Genomic DNA, 15,914 nt, shown 5'->3' on the forward strand with positions numbered 1-15,914 from the left:
CCTTCAAATTATCCAATACTTGCAGCCATCAGACTCTACTGGTCCGTCAAACCATCTATCCCAGGCTGGGTTCTCTGGTCCTTTTGTGACAGAGAGAAGAGGATCTGGTGTATTCTCGATTATCAATAGCATTTCCTTGCAAGCAGATGTGGCTTTGTCTATTTTGTCCAAATCTTCTAATTCTTCCTCCAAATACCGAATTTCCTGATGCAGTATATTCAGTTCCACATTCCTGAACTGGTGCTATTTCTTGAGCATCTGAAAAATCAATGCCATCCCGATTTATGAACGCTTGCATTCTTGAAGGACTCGTTCCTCCAGTACCACCAATAACAGAAATACTTTTTATCTTTACATCAGACGTGAATGGTATAAAAACAATTAGCTCTGGATCACCATCATTTCTCTCCAAAAACTCAGATGAATTATCCAAACGTTGTTCCCAGCTTTTGAAAATAGACTTTACACTTCCTACCACAGATTCATTTAATGAAGAAACATGGGGCGTGTTAATGTGCTTGTAAAGAGACCATTCGGAGCTGCAGTCGTGGTCAGTGAAGCGGTTATGATCTGTGCAGATCCTCTCACAGTATCAATGCAATTTAACTTCGGAGAGAAGTGGCTACGCGTGATGAATAATGGAGAGAATCGATTTACATAGTTTGAAACAGAAAGCTCATCATCAAAACCAAAGATGATGATAAATACTGTATATATAAGAAACAACCAGCGATATGATATGTAAGGTTCGAAATCGATCAACAATATAGATTGGTAAAAAGAATGGCAGTTATCAATAATGGCAGAACCGACGACACCGCCATTGTGGACAAAAATACAAGCAGAAACAACAATATCATGGCCGCTTCTGTATCCAGTCGCGAGTTTCAGGCCAAACAGTGTTGAAGCGGAGCAGTAACAAAAATTCCAAAAAATAGGGGCAATTTTTGATAATACTAAAAAATGATTTATAGATTTTAAAAATCTAAAATCAATGATAAAATTTATTTTCTTTTTTAAACAAAAACTGGACAATTTCCATACCAATCATTTGCCGGTCAATTGAATGGAGTTTTCCAGGACTTTGTTGAGCTGGAATATCCTCATCACTTCCACTGCAGCATTACTGGAGCTCTGATACCACAATAATGGCAGAAGTGTCCTCAGACACGTAATTTTATTAATCAGAAAAAATAATTACATAATTGATTTTGCAAGAGTTTACACCCGAACAACCAAACACTCTTGCAATGAGCTATTTATAAACTCCATGTCCTAACTACCTCTAATTATGGATCACTTATTAAATAACAAGTGTCCATTTACATTAAATGCTATTCAAACCAACTAGCTAACTAATCTCCTAAAATAGAGCCTAAGATACGACACATTTGGAGAGTCATATCTTGTTACAACAATATACTAATTCTAATTGTCTCCATTAAATAATTAATCATTCTAGAATAATAATTATTAATTTAATTTCTTAAATTAATAATTATTTTATTTCAATTTTATAACCTATGATAATAAATTATTTTTGGATCATCTAACAGTTGCACACAATCATTATTATGCATAATGTAAATAGTAGTGGCAATTAGACTTGCACACTTTCATGGTCTATTTTTATTTTTGGGGTTCATATATTTTCATTTTTTTGACCTTTTCTTATTCCTTTTGTCCTTTGATTTTTCTTTTAGGACATACCCTCTTTACATTTTTTATTTTTTTTAATATGGAAAACAGTTGCAGAAAGCAAATGTATGTACAATATTACAAGGCTTAACCTTAGTCATTCAAAATTATGATTCCTATTGGTATAAGTACCTAACAGAGGCCAATATCTCTTGGAGAACCAAAATTCTTATTGCTCAGTTAAGGACAAATTCTCATCAACTCCATTTTGAACAGGGCACTGGAAAATGCCAAAAGAAGTGTGGGAGGAAAGAGTATGCATTTTTTGTTCTTCTTAAAAAGTGGAAACAAAAATGCATTTCCTTTTAGAATGTAATGCCTTCAAAGACAATAGGGGAAGTTATGCAGATATGCTGGCAGCTAGCTCTTGGGATAATTTATTTAGCGAGTGGTTTTTCGAGAAGCTTGGAGCATTTATTTTGAAGCTTCACAAAAAAAGGGCTGAATACATCAAGCAGATGAACAAACAATCTGTCCCATAGGCTATCTTTAACCTCGTGGACATTAAAATAATTTCTCTCTCTTTTTTATTTATTTCATATAGATAAAAACAACTACAATATAATTCAACGCAAAATGGAAAATCCTTTATAATTTTTTTAATTAAATATTTGTAAAATGAATCTTTAAAAATAAAAACTATATCCTATGGATATATTAAAATCTTTAAAGACATAAATATTACCACGTCAAAGTTGTAATATTCGAAAATATTAATTTAATATAATTTTCAAGCTATGTAAAAAATATCATTAAATCTAATATTCATATTTAAAAACTAATATTAATATTAATTGTTAATATATTATAATACTAATATTATTAGATTTAATAATTTTGGATAAATATTTTGAGTAAATGTTTGTATCTTTAAAGATTTGATCTTTTAAAATTACATGGATTTATATTGGTTTAATAAATTCCCAGATTTTGACATTTTAAGACTTCTTTTATCTTTTAAAATATTTTCAAAATTTTAAGTGAAATCAAACAATGACTTCGTTCTTATGAGAAAAATATTTTCCCATAAACCGTAGAATAGAGGTGATGTAAGGAGCTCAGTAGGTTGTTTTCCCATTTAGACCAGAAATTGAAGTGGAATGTAGACAATACTATTTTACTTTATTATATAGAATGAATCATGATATACATATATAAAAAGTTACATGCTCTACCATGGCAGCCATGAGTATTTATGTATTTTTAAAAGGTTGTAAAGTTCAGAGTGACTTTTACTGCAATCTGTTTCTTTTGATTCTCACTTTTGTTCACCACCTAAATTTCTATGATTATTGGTCAATATTTTGTGAACTTTTCATAAAGTTTGAAATACTTAGATGGATAGGAGAGAATTAGTATGCTATGCATGTGAAAGTTTATAACAGTCTATCCTAGCATTATATTTTCCTGGTTAGAATATTGCCATAAGAATGGCCCCATGGTGCAGAGGGAATTCAAAGAATTTTTAAAGAAGACTAATGAACCTTTTGTTGAAGTTACTGGGGAGGTATAATTTGGACTTGCAATAGTTCTTAGTTAAAACTCATTGTTATGTTGGAATTGCTCCTCGGCTTCTGACATATAGACATTGAACATGGTTGCTTTAGGAACCTGCTGTGCGGGCACAGATACCAGGAAAGCCACGTTATTCGGCGGGTCCATTTTACACAACAGTATGTGATGAACAACTCTATTACTTTTTTCACTGTATATAAGATATGCCATGTTCGGTTGGTTTATACATCTTTTAGTGTTTTTTTAAAGGAAGAAGAAAGTTGTAAAGTGAGTGTTTATTGTTTTTCGGTTCAAGTTTTTTTTTACGGATTTAAGTCCAAGAAAGAATCGTTCATAAAATGGTAAAATTTTTGTTAATCATATTAGTTGATTCGAAACGCATTGACAAATGATATTCCATGTGATTTTCGCCCAAAAATCTCTCACAAACTTGATATGGATCACAGAAGCCTGAACTCTATTTTTGTTGAAATGTTTATCATAAAATTGTTAAATGATTTTATTTTGAAATAGGGTTTAAGAATTTTAATTAAATAGATGGTAAAGATTTAATCTTCAAAGAATATTTAATTTTTTTAGTAGTCACATACTTTAAAGGTTAAGATTTATAATTATAATTAATAATTAAATTAGTCTAGATCCATCCTAAGTGCCTATCAAATCTAAGGTGTAAACTGGAATGAAAATGGATTTGATTCCTCTCCGCCCTTTGTTAGAACTTGAGTTAAGATGGATCTAGGGTGATTTAGCTCTCCACCCTAGTATGAAAGAGATTTCTTTATTTCTTTTTATGTTATGTAAATATTTTACTTGGTCAAATAAAATAAAATAATACAATTAAAAATTATATTTATTAATAAAATAAAAATAACCCTACTTTAAACATTTTTAGTGATGGTTTTTGAGATTCATGTTTATGCGAAGCCATGATATTCAAGTGGAATATAGACTATTTAAAAGAGGAAATTAAACCAACCTAAATTCATCTTAACTCTCCTCAACGTAGAGTGTTGAGAGGGATCAAACCTCTTTTAGAGTGAAAATAGATTTCATCCTTCTGGACTTGGTAAATCTCTAGTTAAGATGGTTTTATGCTGGTTATAATTATATTTATTAGTTTTATTTTTATTTTTTCACTTATTCGTAATATTTTAATTAATAACTGTAAAATTATTAATTTTATGATTTTATTTTATTTTTATTGTGGTGTAATTTAGTTAAAATGAATTTTCATTAGTGGTCCACAGAGAGTTGACCCTTCTGTGCCTGCAGGGGGCTTGTTCTGCAAAGGATCCACATGACCTTTCGCACTGTAACCCCGCATTTTGTAATCATTGAGATCTTTGATCAAAACGCAGAGACGAATATGCAGATTGTTGCTAAATTTGGAGAATAGTTGTCCACAGGTAGCCAATCAGTCGCCCAAGCTCATTGCATTGGCGGAGATCTTCCTTGACACCGACGCCTGCCAGAATTGACCCTTCTGTGCCTGTAGTCCCGCCTGCAGGGGGCTTGTTGTGCAAAGGATCCACGAGACCTTCCGCATTTTGTAATCATGGAGATCTTTATTAATTTGTATAAGGGCTCGATGATTCCGTTGGCAGCACGTCGGTGTTCGGCTTAGAATCTGCGCCTTCCGCCCTGGGTCACATGGAGGGATGAAGTTTGAGTAGCAAGGGATTTTCCCTCCGCCATTGTCGCACAAAGCTTTTCCAACAGAGTTGTTGGATCCACCAGCGATGTTGTGCGTTGTCCAAGTGATGGAGGAAATATATGAAGGATAAGATTCGACCCCGTCAGCAGCTCCAAGGACCAAACAAAAGTCCAATAAGCTTGGAATTCTTGTAGCAAAACATTTGGCATCAAAAGCAGCTCCAAGGACCAAACAAAAGTCCAATAAGCTTGGAATTCTTGTAGCAAAACATTTGGCATCAAAAGGGCCCATATCTATTAGAGGACACACTCTCGGAGGGAGATAAACTACAAGTCAACTATGAGTGAATTTAGAGGAATCAGTTCAACTACAGAAAACTTTGCGAGGTGTATAAGTTCCTACCTATTTTCTTCTTAAGTTTTTCTTATTTCCATGATAAGTACTCTTCATCTTTCTAAATCTCCCTCTAGCAAAGGGAGACCAAGTAAAATTACCCTAGAGAGTCTTTATGAGTACATTGAATTTTTAGAAAGACGAAGAGAAGAAAGAGAAAACCATTTAAAACTAGAATTAACTACAATGCCTGACAATAACCACAAATTCTTAGAAAATAAAATACTCTGACTGGAGAGTGAACTCCAAGGAATGAAAGGTAGAATTCAAGAAATCAAACATAGCAAGCAAGAAATGATTAAAGAAAATGACACTTTGAAAATGAAATTAAAAATCTAAAAGAACAACTACATAATAACTCAACGCTAAATAACATAGAGAATAAATTAGATATTAAACCCATAAAAGAAGAAATTAATAAACTAATTCTACTCCACCATGAGGGCCACACAAGAGAAAAACAATGAAGACACAATTAGAATTAGTTAAAGAACAACTAAAGACAAAATCTCAAATTTAAAGAACTTATCTCACCGAAGCAATAAGGGTAGGAAAGATACTTGACCATAAACATAGACTAATCTGTGTCAAGGTCAGTTTTAATGACCATAAATTAGATATACTTGGGAAATCTCCAAGCCTAAAAGGAACGGGAATATTTATAAATAAAGACCTCATTCCAGAAGACTAAGCTGAACTTAGGAAATAAGTACAAAACGTCAAGGAGGCAAGAAAAGAAGGGAAATGGGCCATCATTAGGAATCAAAAAGCTATTATGAGATATAGAGTGCCAAACACGAATGACAAATAGGGAATATCATCACTTTGGATCCTCTTCTGGAACTGTCGTGGTTTTCCATGGTGCAAAGGTCCTATGTTAAGTTGGATCCCGAGTGATATTGATCTTATTCTTTTAGTTGAAACTTGGGAGCACGACGAATCTCGGGTCCCTCACTTTGACGTGTTCTTTGGTCTACCTAGAATAAGAAAACTTCCACGAGAGGTTTTTCTGGTATTGCATGTTATATTAGGAACATTGTTTCCTCTCACATCTGACTTCATAAAACTGACCCCTTTAATCAATACATTTGGATCAAGATCTTTGATTCTACGACCAATAGGATCTTCCTTGCAATCTGCTATTTCGCCCCTCCCAACTCTACATCCTATAAGAAAAACAACTTGGATAAGAATTTTCCTTTCCATACCTTAGAAAAAGACATCTACAACCTAAGGAATGAAGGCAATATCCTTTTGCTTGGGAAAGTTAATGCTCGGACTGCTTCTAACCAAGCTATTATGTTAAGTAACAAATCTAGCCCCCACCCCTTGTGGCTTGATGAGGATGGTCACTTAACTAATAGATTCAAGAGAAAATATGAAGACATAATCGATATTTTATTCGGCAACGAGCTCCTCAAACTTTGTAGTTCTGAGGACCTAATTATTTGCAATGGTATTAATAAATGGCCTCTCTCCGGTCAGATGACCTATTTCCATGGGCTGGTAGCAGCGTCATGGATTATGTGATCTCTGACATCCATGTCGTCAACCATATTACAAACTTTGAGCTTCTTAATGGGTACGAGCAAGACTCTGACCACTACCTTTGTCTTTATCCCTCAATCTTGTTATGCATACCACCCACGTGCAGGAGACCAGTGAAAGAAAAAGTCACATTCACTTCGATAGAAGTAAGGTTGACCCTTTCTTAAGGGATTTGGAAAGGAATTTAGGCTCCCTAAATTATAATAACAACATTAATCAAATATATTTCCATTTTACTACTACCCTTTCTACCACCATTACCAAATTCTCTAATAAGACTTCGTATAAGAAAAAAATAATAAAACTTCCAAACCTTGGTATGATAAAGACTGTAAAATTGTCAGGAAAGCAATCAGAGGCGCCCCTAATGAAAGATTTAAGCTCCATAATATAAGTATATACAAAGCTCTCATTAAGAGGAAGAAGAGGTCATATATTAATAAGAGATCGGAGCATCTTCTCCACCTTTCTAAAGCTGTGCCCATAAAGTTATGGTGGAATGTGCTGGTTCGTAAAACTAAAGATAATCATTTTACCCCCCTAGAAAATTGGGATAACTATCTTAAGAAGTTGTATGATTCTCTAGACACCATGGGCACCATCTTAAACACTCCTATTAAGGATGATTTTTTTTCTTTGGAAGATGTGGAGTCTAGGATTAATAACCTCGCTAATGGGAAAGCCAAAGATATTGAAGGTTACCAAGCAGAGATCTTTAAAATGGGAAAATCTATCCTCATTCCTCATGTCCACAAGCTTCTCAATTTGGTTGTAAAGCATGTCTTCCCTAATCTTTGGATGCAAATCCTTATTGTGCCTATCTTCAAAAATGGGGACAAAAGCGTTCCTTCTAACTACATGACCGTTATGATTAGCCACATCCTAGCTAAGCTTTATGGGGCCATTCTAGAAAAAAATCTTAGCCTTTGGCTTGAGAACCAGGGTAAAAGAGTTAAAGGGAAAGTTGGTTTTAGGAGACATCACTCAAACATCGACCACCTTATCACCCTTAGGATCATCACAGAGGAATGTCACAGTAGTAAAACTGATCTCTTCTGTTGTTTTGTGAACTTTGGAAAAGCTTTCGACACTGTAGCCTTAGATAAGCTTTGGGAGAGACTTAAAGAGATCATGGTTCCTCCTGAACTGAGGATTGCTATGATCCGCCTCTACAAGACTATCATTCCGAAGCTTAAGACCAATGAAGGGTGGTCTAAAGATATTAAATGTAATATCGGGGTCAAGCAAGGTTCCCCCCTTTCCCCTACCCTCTTTGGTATTTACATCAATAAGGTAGAGGAGTGTCTAGAAACTACGAGCTGCAAAGGCATCAAGCTCGCTAGTATTATCATTACTCTTCTCCTTTATGCTGATGATATCGTTCTTCTTGCAAGGAGCCATGATGACCTAGACAAGCAGCTTAAGACTCTTCATGTATACTGCTCCAAGATGGGTATGACAGTTAATACCGACAAGACTAAAGTCATGATCATTAAATCCAAAAAGATCACCCATGGTAGTTTCATCTATGATAACCATTGCCTTGAGCATGTTTCTTCTTATAAATATTTGGGTATTGACTTTCCTCACAAGCTCAACTAGAATTTTAGCATCGAGAAAAGAATTATTGGAGCTTGGAAAGCCTACTATGAGCTTGAAAATAATTGTAAGTCAGATGATATTTACATTTGGAGTAGAAAAAGGTTCCTCTTTGAGTCTCTCGTCATCGTGGTTATCTTATACGGATGTGAAGTTTGGGGGTGTAGTATATCTAGGGAGTCGTGGACAAAGATTGAGATGATCCAAAAGCAATTCTTAACCTATCACCTCAAGGTAAGGGGAAATACTGCCTATCCTATCCTCTTTATCGAAGCTGGCATGTCGCCCATTGAAAGGGTGGCCATGTTTAGATATCTGATGTATAAGAAGAAGCTTCAAAATATGGAATCCAAGAGGCTCCCAAAAATTGCTTCTAACTTTAGTCAAAATCCCCACCTACACCTTAAGCCTGGGCAGCATCAGGATGCTCAGTCTTGGCTTAACCTTTGGGGGAGTAAGGAGGAGATCTTCATGGGAATAAAGGAAAATATCAAGGATACTATTGCCTCCAGTTTTAAGGACAAGATGTGGGATGCTAAGGAGCTGGAAGGTAAAAGGAAGCTAAGGTACTATAAGGAGGTGATCAACCCCACCCTCAATAACCAAAATTATCTCTCTATGTTGACTAGCACTAAGAAGAAAATGAACATCGCTAGGATTAGAACTAACTCTCATGAGGTTCGGAGTGAGACCGGGCAGTGGTCTACCCCCAAGTCTCCCCGGAACAATAGAATTTGTCAAATTTGTGATACTAAGAAAGTTGAACACGAAAAGCACTTCCTTTTAGATTGCCCAACTCTTGCCCACATCCACTCTCAATTCCATATCATCAGTCACACCTCCAATCTTCTTGACTTATTAAGCCAACCCAAATATAGCGATCTTGGAATGCTTATTCACTTGCTCTTTGATCACAGAAAGAAGATTTTGAAGAATGACAATTAGAATCTCTTTCTTGAGGTCCAATAGACCACATTGGTCTTAGTGGACGTTAATCATCGTCATCATCATCAATAATATATTTAAAATAAAATTATAATTTAATTAATTTTTAAATTTAACAATGTGAGTGATATACATATTATCTTAAAATAAATGTTATATTAAAACTTATAAATATGAGTAAACATCCTAATGAGCCTCAGTTTACAACAAGGATCTTGTAACTCCTAGGGCTACCAACTTTACTTTCTCAACTCGGGGTTTCGTACAAACATGGAGGTGATAGTGCTATATACACAACAGATGCAACATTCTACTCATGTCACTTCTCAACTGGGGCATTAGACCATTATGGTTCCAGACCAGTGTTCTATTGACTAGAAGGAGTCCGACTATTGACAATGAATGTAAAGCTAGTTCTAATGTAGGAAAGTAAAGTCTTTCCTATTTAAGAAATGAAAGTTACTGAATGGTAAAATGCTATGAAATACCATAAATCATCTAGCTAAGAAATAACACAAATTACTTGCAGAAACGAACTATGCTAACCTTGTAATTTATCCTCCATGCCTTAACTATCTCAGTTTACATTTGCAGAAAAAACTCTTTTAATTGCTAAATTCAGAAATGTAAATGCTATGCTATTTTGTCTGATCTTGTAGAGGGAGAAGGCATGGGAGAGTTGATCTTAGGTGGCACTGATAGGCATGGAATCCAAGATGAGGGCCTAACCTACTCTTATACTGTCATCTTTGGTCAAAAAAGGGTCAAACAGGCTACTACAGGAAACTGCTACAAGATGTCCTGATTTGCTACATGATGTCCTGGTCTGCTATAGGAAGTTCGCTGGTATGCCTTGGCAGAAGGCGGAGAGGACCTAGGTGAAGCTGGTTGGATGAGTTCCTCTCTGCAGATCAACAATCTCTGCAACAAAACCTATTTTTCTTTTCATTTATTCATCACTACATGTCAACTTGGAAAAGATGAATTGAATTTTGAGGAAGCTTATCTATTTATTGTTAAGAACTAGATCGATGAAATGGAATTCTTTTTAAGCTACACCAAACTTAAGGAAACAAGATAACAACTGTAGGTGCTTGCAACATCTGGTTCCTACAGCCTGTGTCCCTTTATCATAAAATGTCTGGTTGGTCGTGACGCTAGAGGACAACGCCTCTGTCTGGACATCCTTATTACAGACTGGTGTATCTTCTGTTTGGGCCGCTGCGTCTGTAACAGCCGCATGCTATTCCTTGCTGTCCTGAATGGATATGGGCTTAGCTTGAGTCCCCGTGGCCTTTATTTTATGGGGTTTCGTTCGGGTGGCTGCATCTCTTATTGTTGGGGTTCTTTTTGAGATTTTCCCCATTTTTAGGACCCTTATCTGCTGTCTGAGTTGTTTTATTACATTTAGTAGCCTTTTCTATTCCTTTCGCAGCCTCTTGATTTCATTCATCTTCTTCTTCTTTTTCTTGGGAGGAACAGCTGTTTCCTTGACTGGACTTGGCTGCTCAGCTGGGTTTTGTTCTTCAGGGATTGTGCCCTCACCCTGGCTTGTTCCCATATTTTCTGTTTGGAACACTTCTTCAGTGTTCTCGTCATCCTGATTAGGTTCCTTAGGGGAGGTAACCCTGATTTTATCTGCCACTTCTCGAGTGGCTTCTGCTTCTTCTTCTTCCTCGTCATTCATTTCCTCAGATGCACTCTTAGTCTGAGCAGAGTGTTCTTGTGACTGCCCTGCCTCAATATTGAGGTTGAGCGGGCTCTGGGGTTGAAAACACTCATTGATATTGGCCAAAATTTGGGCCAATTCACCTTCCTGCAATGGGCTTTGTAGTGGACTTGCACTAGAGCGCTCAGTTTCTTCCTCCAATTCCTTTTCCAATTCTTCTTCCACATTTTCCCCTCCTTCGAGTTGTGGGGGTTGCTCATCCTCGGAGCCTTGTATTTTTAAGGGTTGGCTACTGTTACCTTGGAGATTTTCCAACATTCCCCTGCTTCTCCTCAATCTGGAGGGCTGTCTACGTTTCTGCCGTCTAGTTGATGTGCTGGGGGTTCTTTTTCTTTTCGGGGCTGGTAAGGCCAATCCCCCGTCTATTGAAAATATCAATTCTTCCCAACTAGTCTGCTACTGAGCAAGAATACAACTGACTATTAATCGAATTAAACCATGATGAATTACTACGATTTATGTATGACGTGATTTCCTTATGCTTCGAGCGACGTCATGCAACAAAGAAATTAAATATGCAGGCAAATTTACAACACATTTCTGTTTTAATACTGCTAATAATTTGAGATGGTGTGGTCTTAACACATCCTTTTTCCCATCACACGTGATGTAGATTTGCACTATTCTGGCTGATTCTGCCCATGGTTCTCCCAGGGTTGCAGGTAGGACTCCTTTTCCTTTGACGGTAAGGTTCTGTTCTTTGTCCCAAAAGATAGCTATGGCCTCTTGAAGTCTCACTTTTTTCTGGGTCCATATTGGTCCAACAACTGGTAGTCTAGATACTTCAACAATTACCGCATTTGTTACTGTTATTTACCTTCCCCTCACCATGGAACGATCTTCCCGCAAATTCTGCAGAAATTCGATGGCCACCATTTCATGGGATTGCTGTAGTCGGGTCAGGTAGGCAATCCATCATGCTCTCTCTAGAATTTCTCGTGCAGCGTCAGAAATTATTAGCACCTGCGGTTCGCTGCGTATTTCTTTACCTCCCATTTCGTCTAAGCTTAGCACACTGTTAATTTTTTCAAAACATAGAAATGACAATGGAACAACACAATTGTGCATATTGGAAAATATCAATACCGTTAAACTTGCTATTTCTGAGATCTGATGGAGTCGTAGTACCTCCAAATAAGGAATTGACACATCTGCTAGTGTATTTTGGAGGTCACCCGCGCCCCCCCTGAAATATGATAGGTCGTCCTCGACCAGCAAATGGAGGAGCAGTGTACTGGACGAAAACCGTACGATAAAAAAAAGGAATGGCGTATATATCCATGACATGATTGCAAAAAGTAGCGAATTACTAAAATCGAGGCTTATGATGAAAATCATGAATAGATATGGAAATGCTATGAAATGATGCGAAAAATAGGGAAGAGGACAGCTGTCATAAGTAAAAATGCTTATGCGGTCATTATCCACTTTAACCATTATGATTGATTTTCAAACAATATTTCATGTGTAAGAGGTTCCAAAGGATTTTAAAGCATAACCTCATTTGAAATCAAGATAAAGATATAAGAAAAGGGTTTATAATGAATATTGATGTGTGAGAAATATGACTTCAATACCATCAGCAGAGCTCTGTTGCCCACAAGTGTTCATAACCTTGACAAAGTTGCTTTTTCACCCTTGGAACCATAATCCTTTATGTATGCCTAGGAAAGTGCTTTGTGATGTCAGAATGGAGGTCATTGTGCTAGCTTGGTAACTAGATGAATCACAATGCCATTCACCAGGAAGGAGTGAAAGGTGGGCAGGCCGACTCGTGATGAGACCTCCTGTTCCAAGGACTTTTTTATTTTTCTGATGTGCCTCTTGGATCATAACCCTGGTGTGGTGGCCATAGTGGGAATGCCACTTCACTGCTTCCTTATGATCATGGTAGGTTGGCTCTTGATGAGACCCCCTATCCTTCATCTGACAAATCATAGAATTGTTAGTAATCATATATATATATATCTATATATATATATATATATATATATATATATATATATATATATATATATATTCTTTTATATAGCACTTTCCTATTTATATACAGAGGATGGCTCAACACTCCTTAAGAGTAGGGATGGTGGAAGAAGTCTGAACATCTCAATAGAGGAAAATATGCCCTTATTCTTATTCAATAATAATGATCAAAGAGAATTATGAATATTAGGGAAGAACCAACATGATAAAAGTAATCAATCAAATTATTTTTAGTGAAAATAAAGACAACAAAGTGATATAAATAGTTGTGTCCTTTCCTCTTTTTTCTTATCGATACAAAGAAATTTCTCTAAAGATAACGATTTTTCTTTGGTTTGCTGATTTTAGTATCCTCTGGTTTTTGTATCCTTGCATAAATTTATATCTGTGCCTTGAAGGGATCATGAACAATGAACCATCATTCACAAAAATTCTCTAAATGATGTTTTTAAGAAACACACATACAAAAAAATGCACTCAAAAAGTGTTGTTCCTTAGATGGAACAGTTGTTGTTCCTTAAGAGGAATAGCAAAAAGAACATCTGCACACCAAACTGCGGTTCCTTTAAGAGGAACAACAAACAAAAGAAAAAGATACAGTCAAAACTGCTGTTCCTTAAGAGGAACAACAGCTGTTCCTTAAGCGGAACAACAAATAAAGCAAGCGCGAAATAAAATATTGATCCTTCGGCAGAACAACCTAAGAACATTCCAAATCGAAACTGCTGTTCCTTTAGAAGGAACGACAAAAAATAAAAAAAAATGTGAAGGGGGTTGTTCCTTTAAAAGGAACAATAAAAACAATCTAGCGGAAGTGCTGTTCCTTTAAGAGGAATAACAAAAACAATCTGGCGGAAGTGCTATTCCTTTAAGAGGAACAACAAAAACAATCACAGAGGAATGCTGTTCCTTTAAAAGGAACAACAAAAATAAACACGCAGAAGTGCTGTTCCTTTAAAAGGAACAACAAAAATAAACACGCAAAAGTGCTGTTCCTTTAAGAGGAACAACAAAAATAAACACGCAGAAGTGCTATTCCTTTAAAAGCAACAACAAAAATAAACACGCAAATGTGTTGTTCCTTAAGAGGAACGACTGCTATTCCTTTAAGAGGAATAGCAGTTGTTCGTTTAAAAGGAACAACGAAAATAAACGAGGGTGTGGAAATGTTGTTTCTTTAGAGGAACAATAGCTGTTCCTTTAAAAGGAATAGCAAAAATTGTGAAATACGCAGAAATGTTGTTCCTTTAGAGGAACAACAACTGCTCCTTTAAAAGGAACAACAAAAATTGTGAAATATGCAGAAATGTTGTTCCTAAAGAGGAACGACTGTTGTTCCTTTAGAGGAACGGCTGCTGTTCCTTTAGAGGAACAACAACTGTTCCTTTAAAGGAACAACAAACAAATGTAAGCACTCAAAATTGCTGTTCCTTAAGAGGAATGGCTGTTGTTCCTTCGAAGGAACAACAACTGTTCCTTAAGAGGAATAGCACGAAAAATACAGGCACGCAAAATTGCTGTCCCTTAAGAGGAACAATAGTAACAATCTATAAAAAAAACAATTTATACAGGCAAAATTAAAGAGAAAAATTTATATACAAAATTCAGAAACAAAAGAATTATTCAGTGAACTACTGCTGAGGAGGGGTTATCTTCCTCAGCAAGAATCTGCATAGTGGAATCTTCCTGTAATTGCTGGTAAAAGGATTCCCGAGTGAGTGGTTTGTGGTAAAGTCGCACTCGATGACCATTTGCTTTGAACGAATGTCCAGATCCATCAATGGTAGTCAATGTAATGGTGCCATTTTCATGCACTTTCTGTATCTCATAAGGTCCAAGCCATCGTGTCTGGAGTTTTCCTAGGAAATCCTGAAACCTGGAATCGTATAGGAGTGCCCAATCTCCTTCGTGGAAGATTTTCTTTTTGATAAGGGCGTCGTGCCATTTTGCTCTCTGCTGTTGAATTAATGCAGTGTGTTGAAGAGTTGAGAGCCTAATTTCATCTAGCTCGTTGATTTGTTGTAATCTGCTAGTCTGGGCTTCATTTAAATTCAAACCCACCTCCTGTGCTGTTCTTAATGTTTGTATTTCGAATTCTATTGGAAAGATGGGTTCTTTTCCAAATACTAGTTGATATGGTGAATGGCCGGTGGTATTTCTCCACATTGTTCGGTATGCCCACAAGGCCTCCGACAATCTTGAAGTCCAATCACACTTGTGTGATGCAACTATTTTTGTCAGTATTGCTTCTATGACTTTACTCGTGCTCTCTACTTGGCCATTTGTTTGTGGGTGGTACGGGGTGGTTATTTTGGGCCGAATGTGGTAAGTTTTTAATGTTGCAGTGATTTTATTACCTACAAATTGCTGTCCTCCATCCGTGATTATCTCCCTTGGGAGGCCATATCGCACAAATATTTGGAAAAGGAAATGTATTACAGAATCCTCTGTAGCTCTTGGAAGTGCCTCTGCTTCCACCCATTTGGTAACATACTCTGTTGCTACTAGAATGTATGTTTTCTGATTTGATGATGGGTTAATCAGACCAATAAAATCGAGCGTCCAACGCTCAAATGGCTCGATTACTAACTGTGGATTTAAAGGCATTTTGTCGGACTGTCCAGGGCATCCTGCTCTTTGGCAACTATCACAGGCTTGAACAAATTTCTTAGCATCTTTAAAGATTGTAGGCCAGTAATAGCCTGTTTGTAAAACCTTGTGACTAGTCCTGTGGTCTGCGAAATGTTCGCCACACGGTCTGTCACGACAAGATTTCAGAATGTCAAATATTTCGTCTTCGCGGACGCATCTTCTGATGTACATGTCCGCCCCTGTATGAAATAGGTAGCC

General features: G+C 36.5%; 1 protein-coding gene across 2 annotated transcripts in view; it reads left to right on the plus strand.

The window, feature by feature from the left end:
• The window catches only part of LOC149267572 (secretory carrier-associated membrane protein 1-like), a 194,561-nt gene that overhangs the window by 41,383 nt on the left and 137,264 nt on the right, over positions 1 to 15,914 (plus strand). For both annotated transcript variants that reach the window (XM_089399159.1, XM_089399157.1), the window contains exon 2: positions 3,306 to 3,371. In XM_089399159.1, coding sequence (XP_089255285.1) covers positions 3,306 to 3,371 — 66 coding nt within the window. The remainder of the gene's footprint in view (positions 1 to 3,305; positions 3,372 to 15,914) is intronic.

This window comes from Pinus tabuliformis, chromosome 6, assembly GCF_031772625.1.
Source record: "Pinus tabuliformis cultivar Carrire ecotype Pingquan chromosome 6, CPIR1, whole genome shotgun sequence".
Taxonomy (NCBI): Eukaryota; Viridiplantae; Streptophyta; class Pinopsida; order Pinales; family Pinaceae; genus Pinus; species Pinus tabuliformis.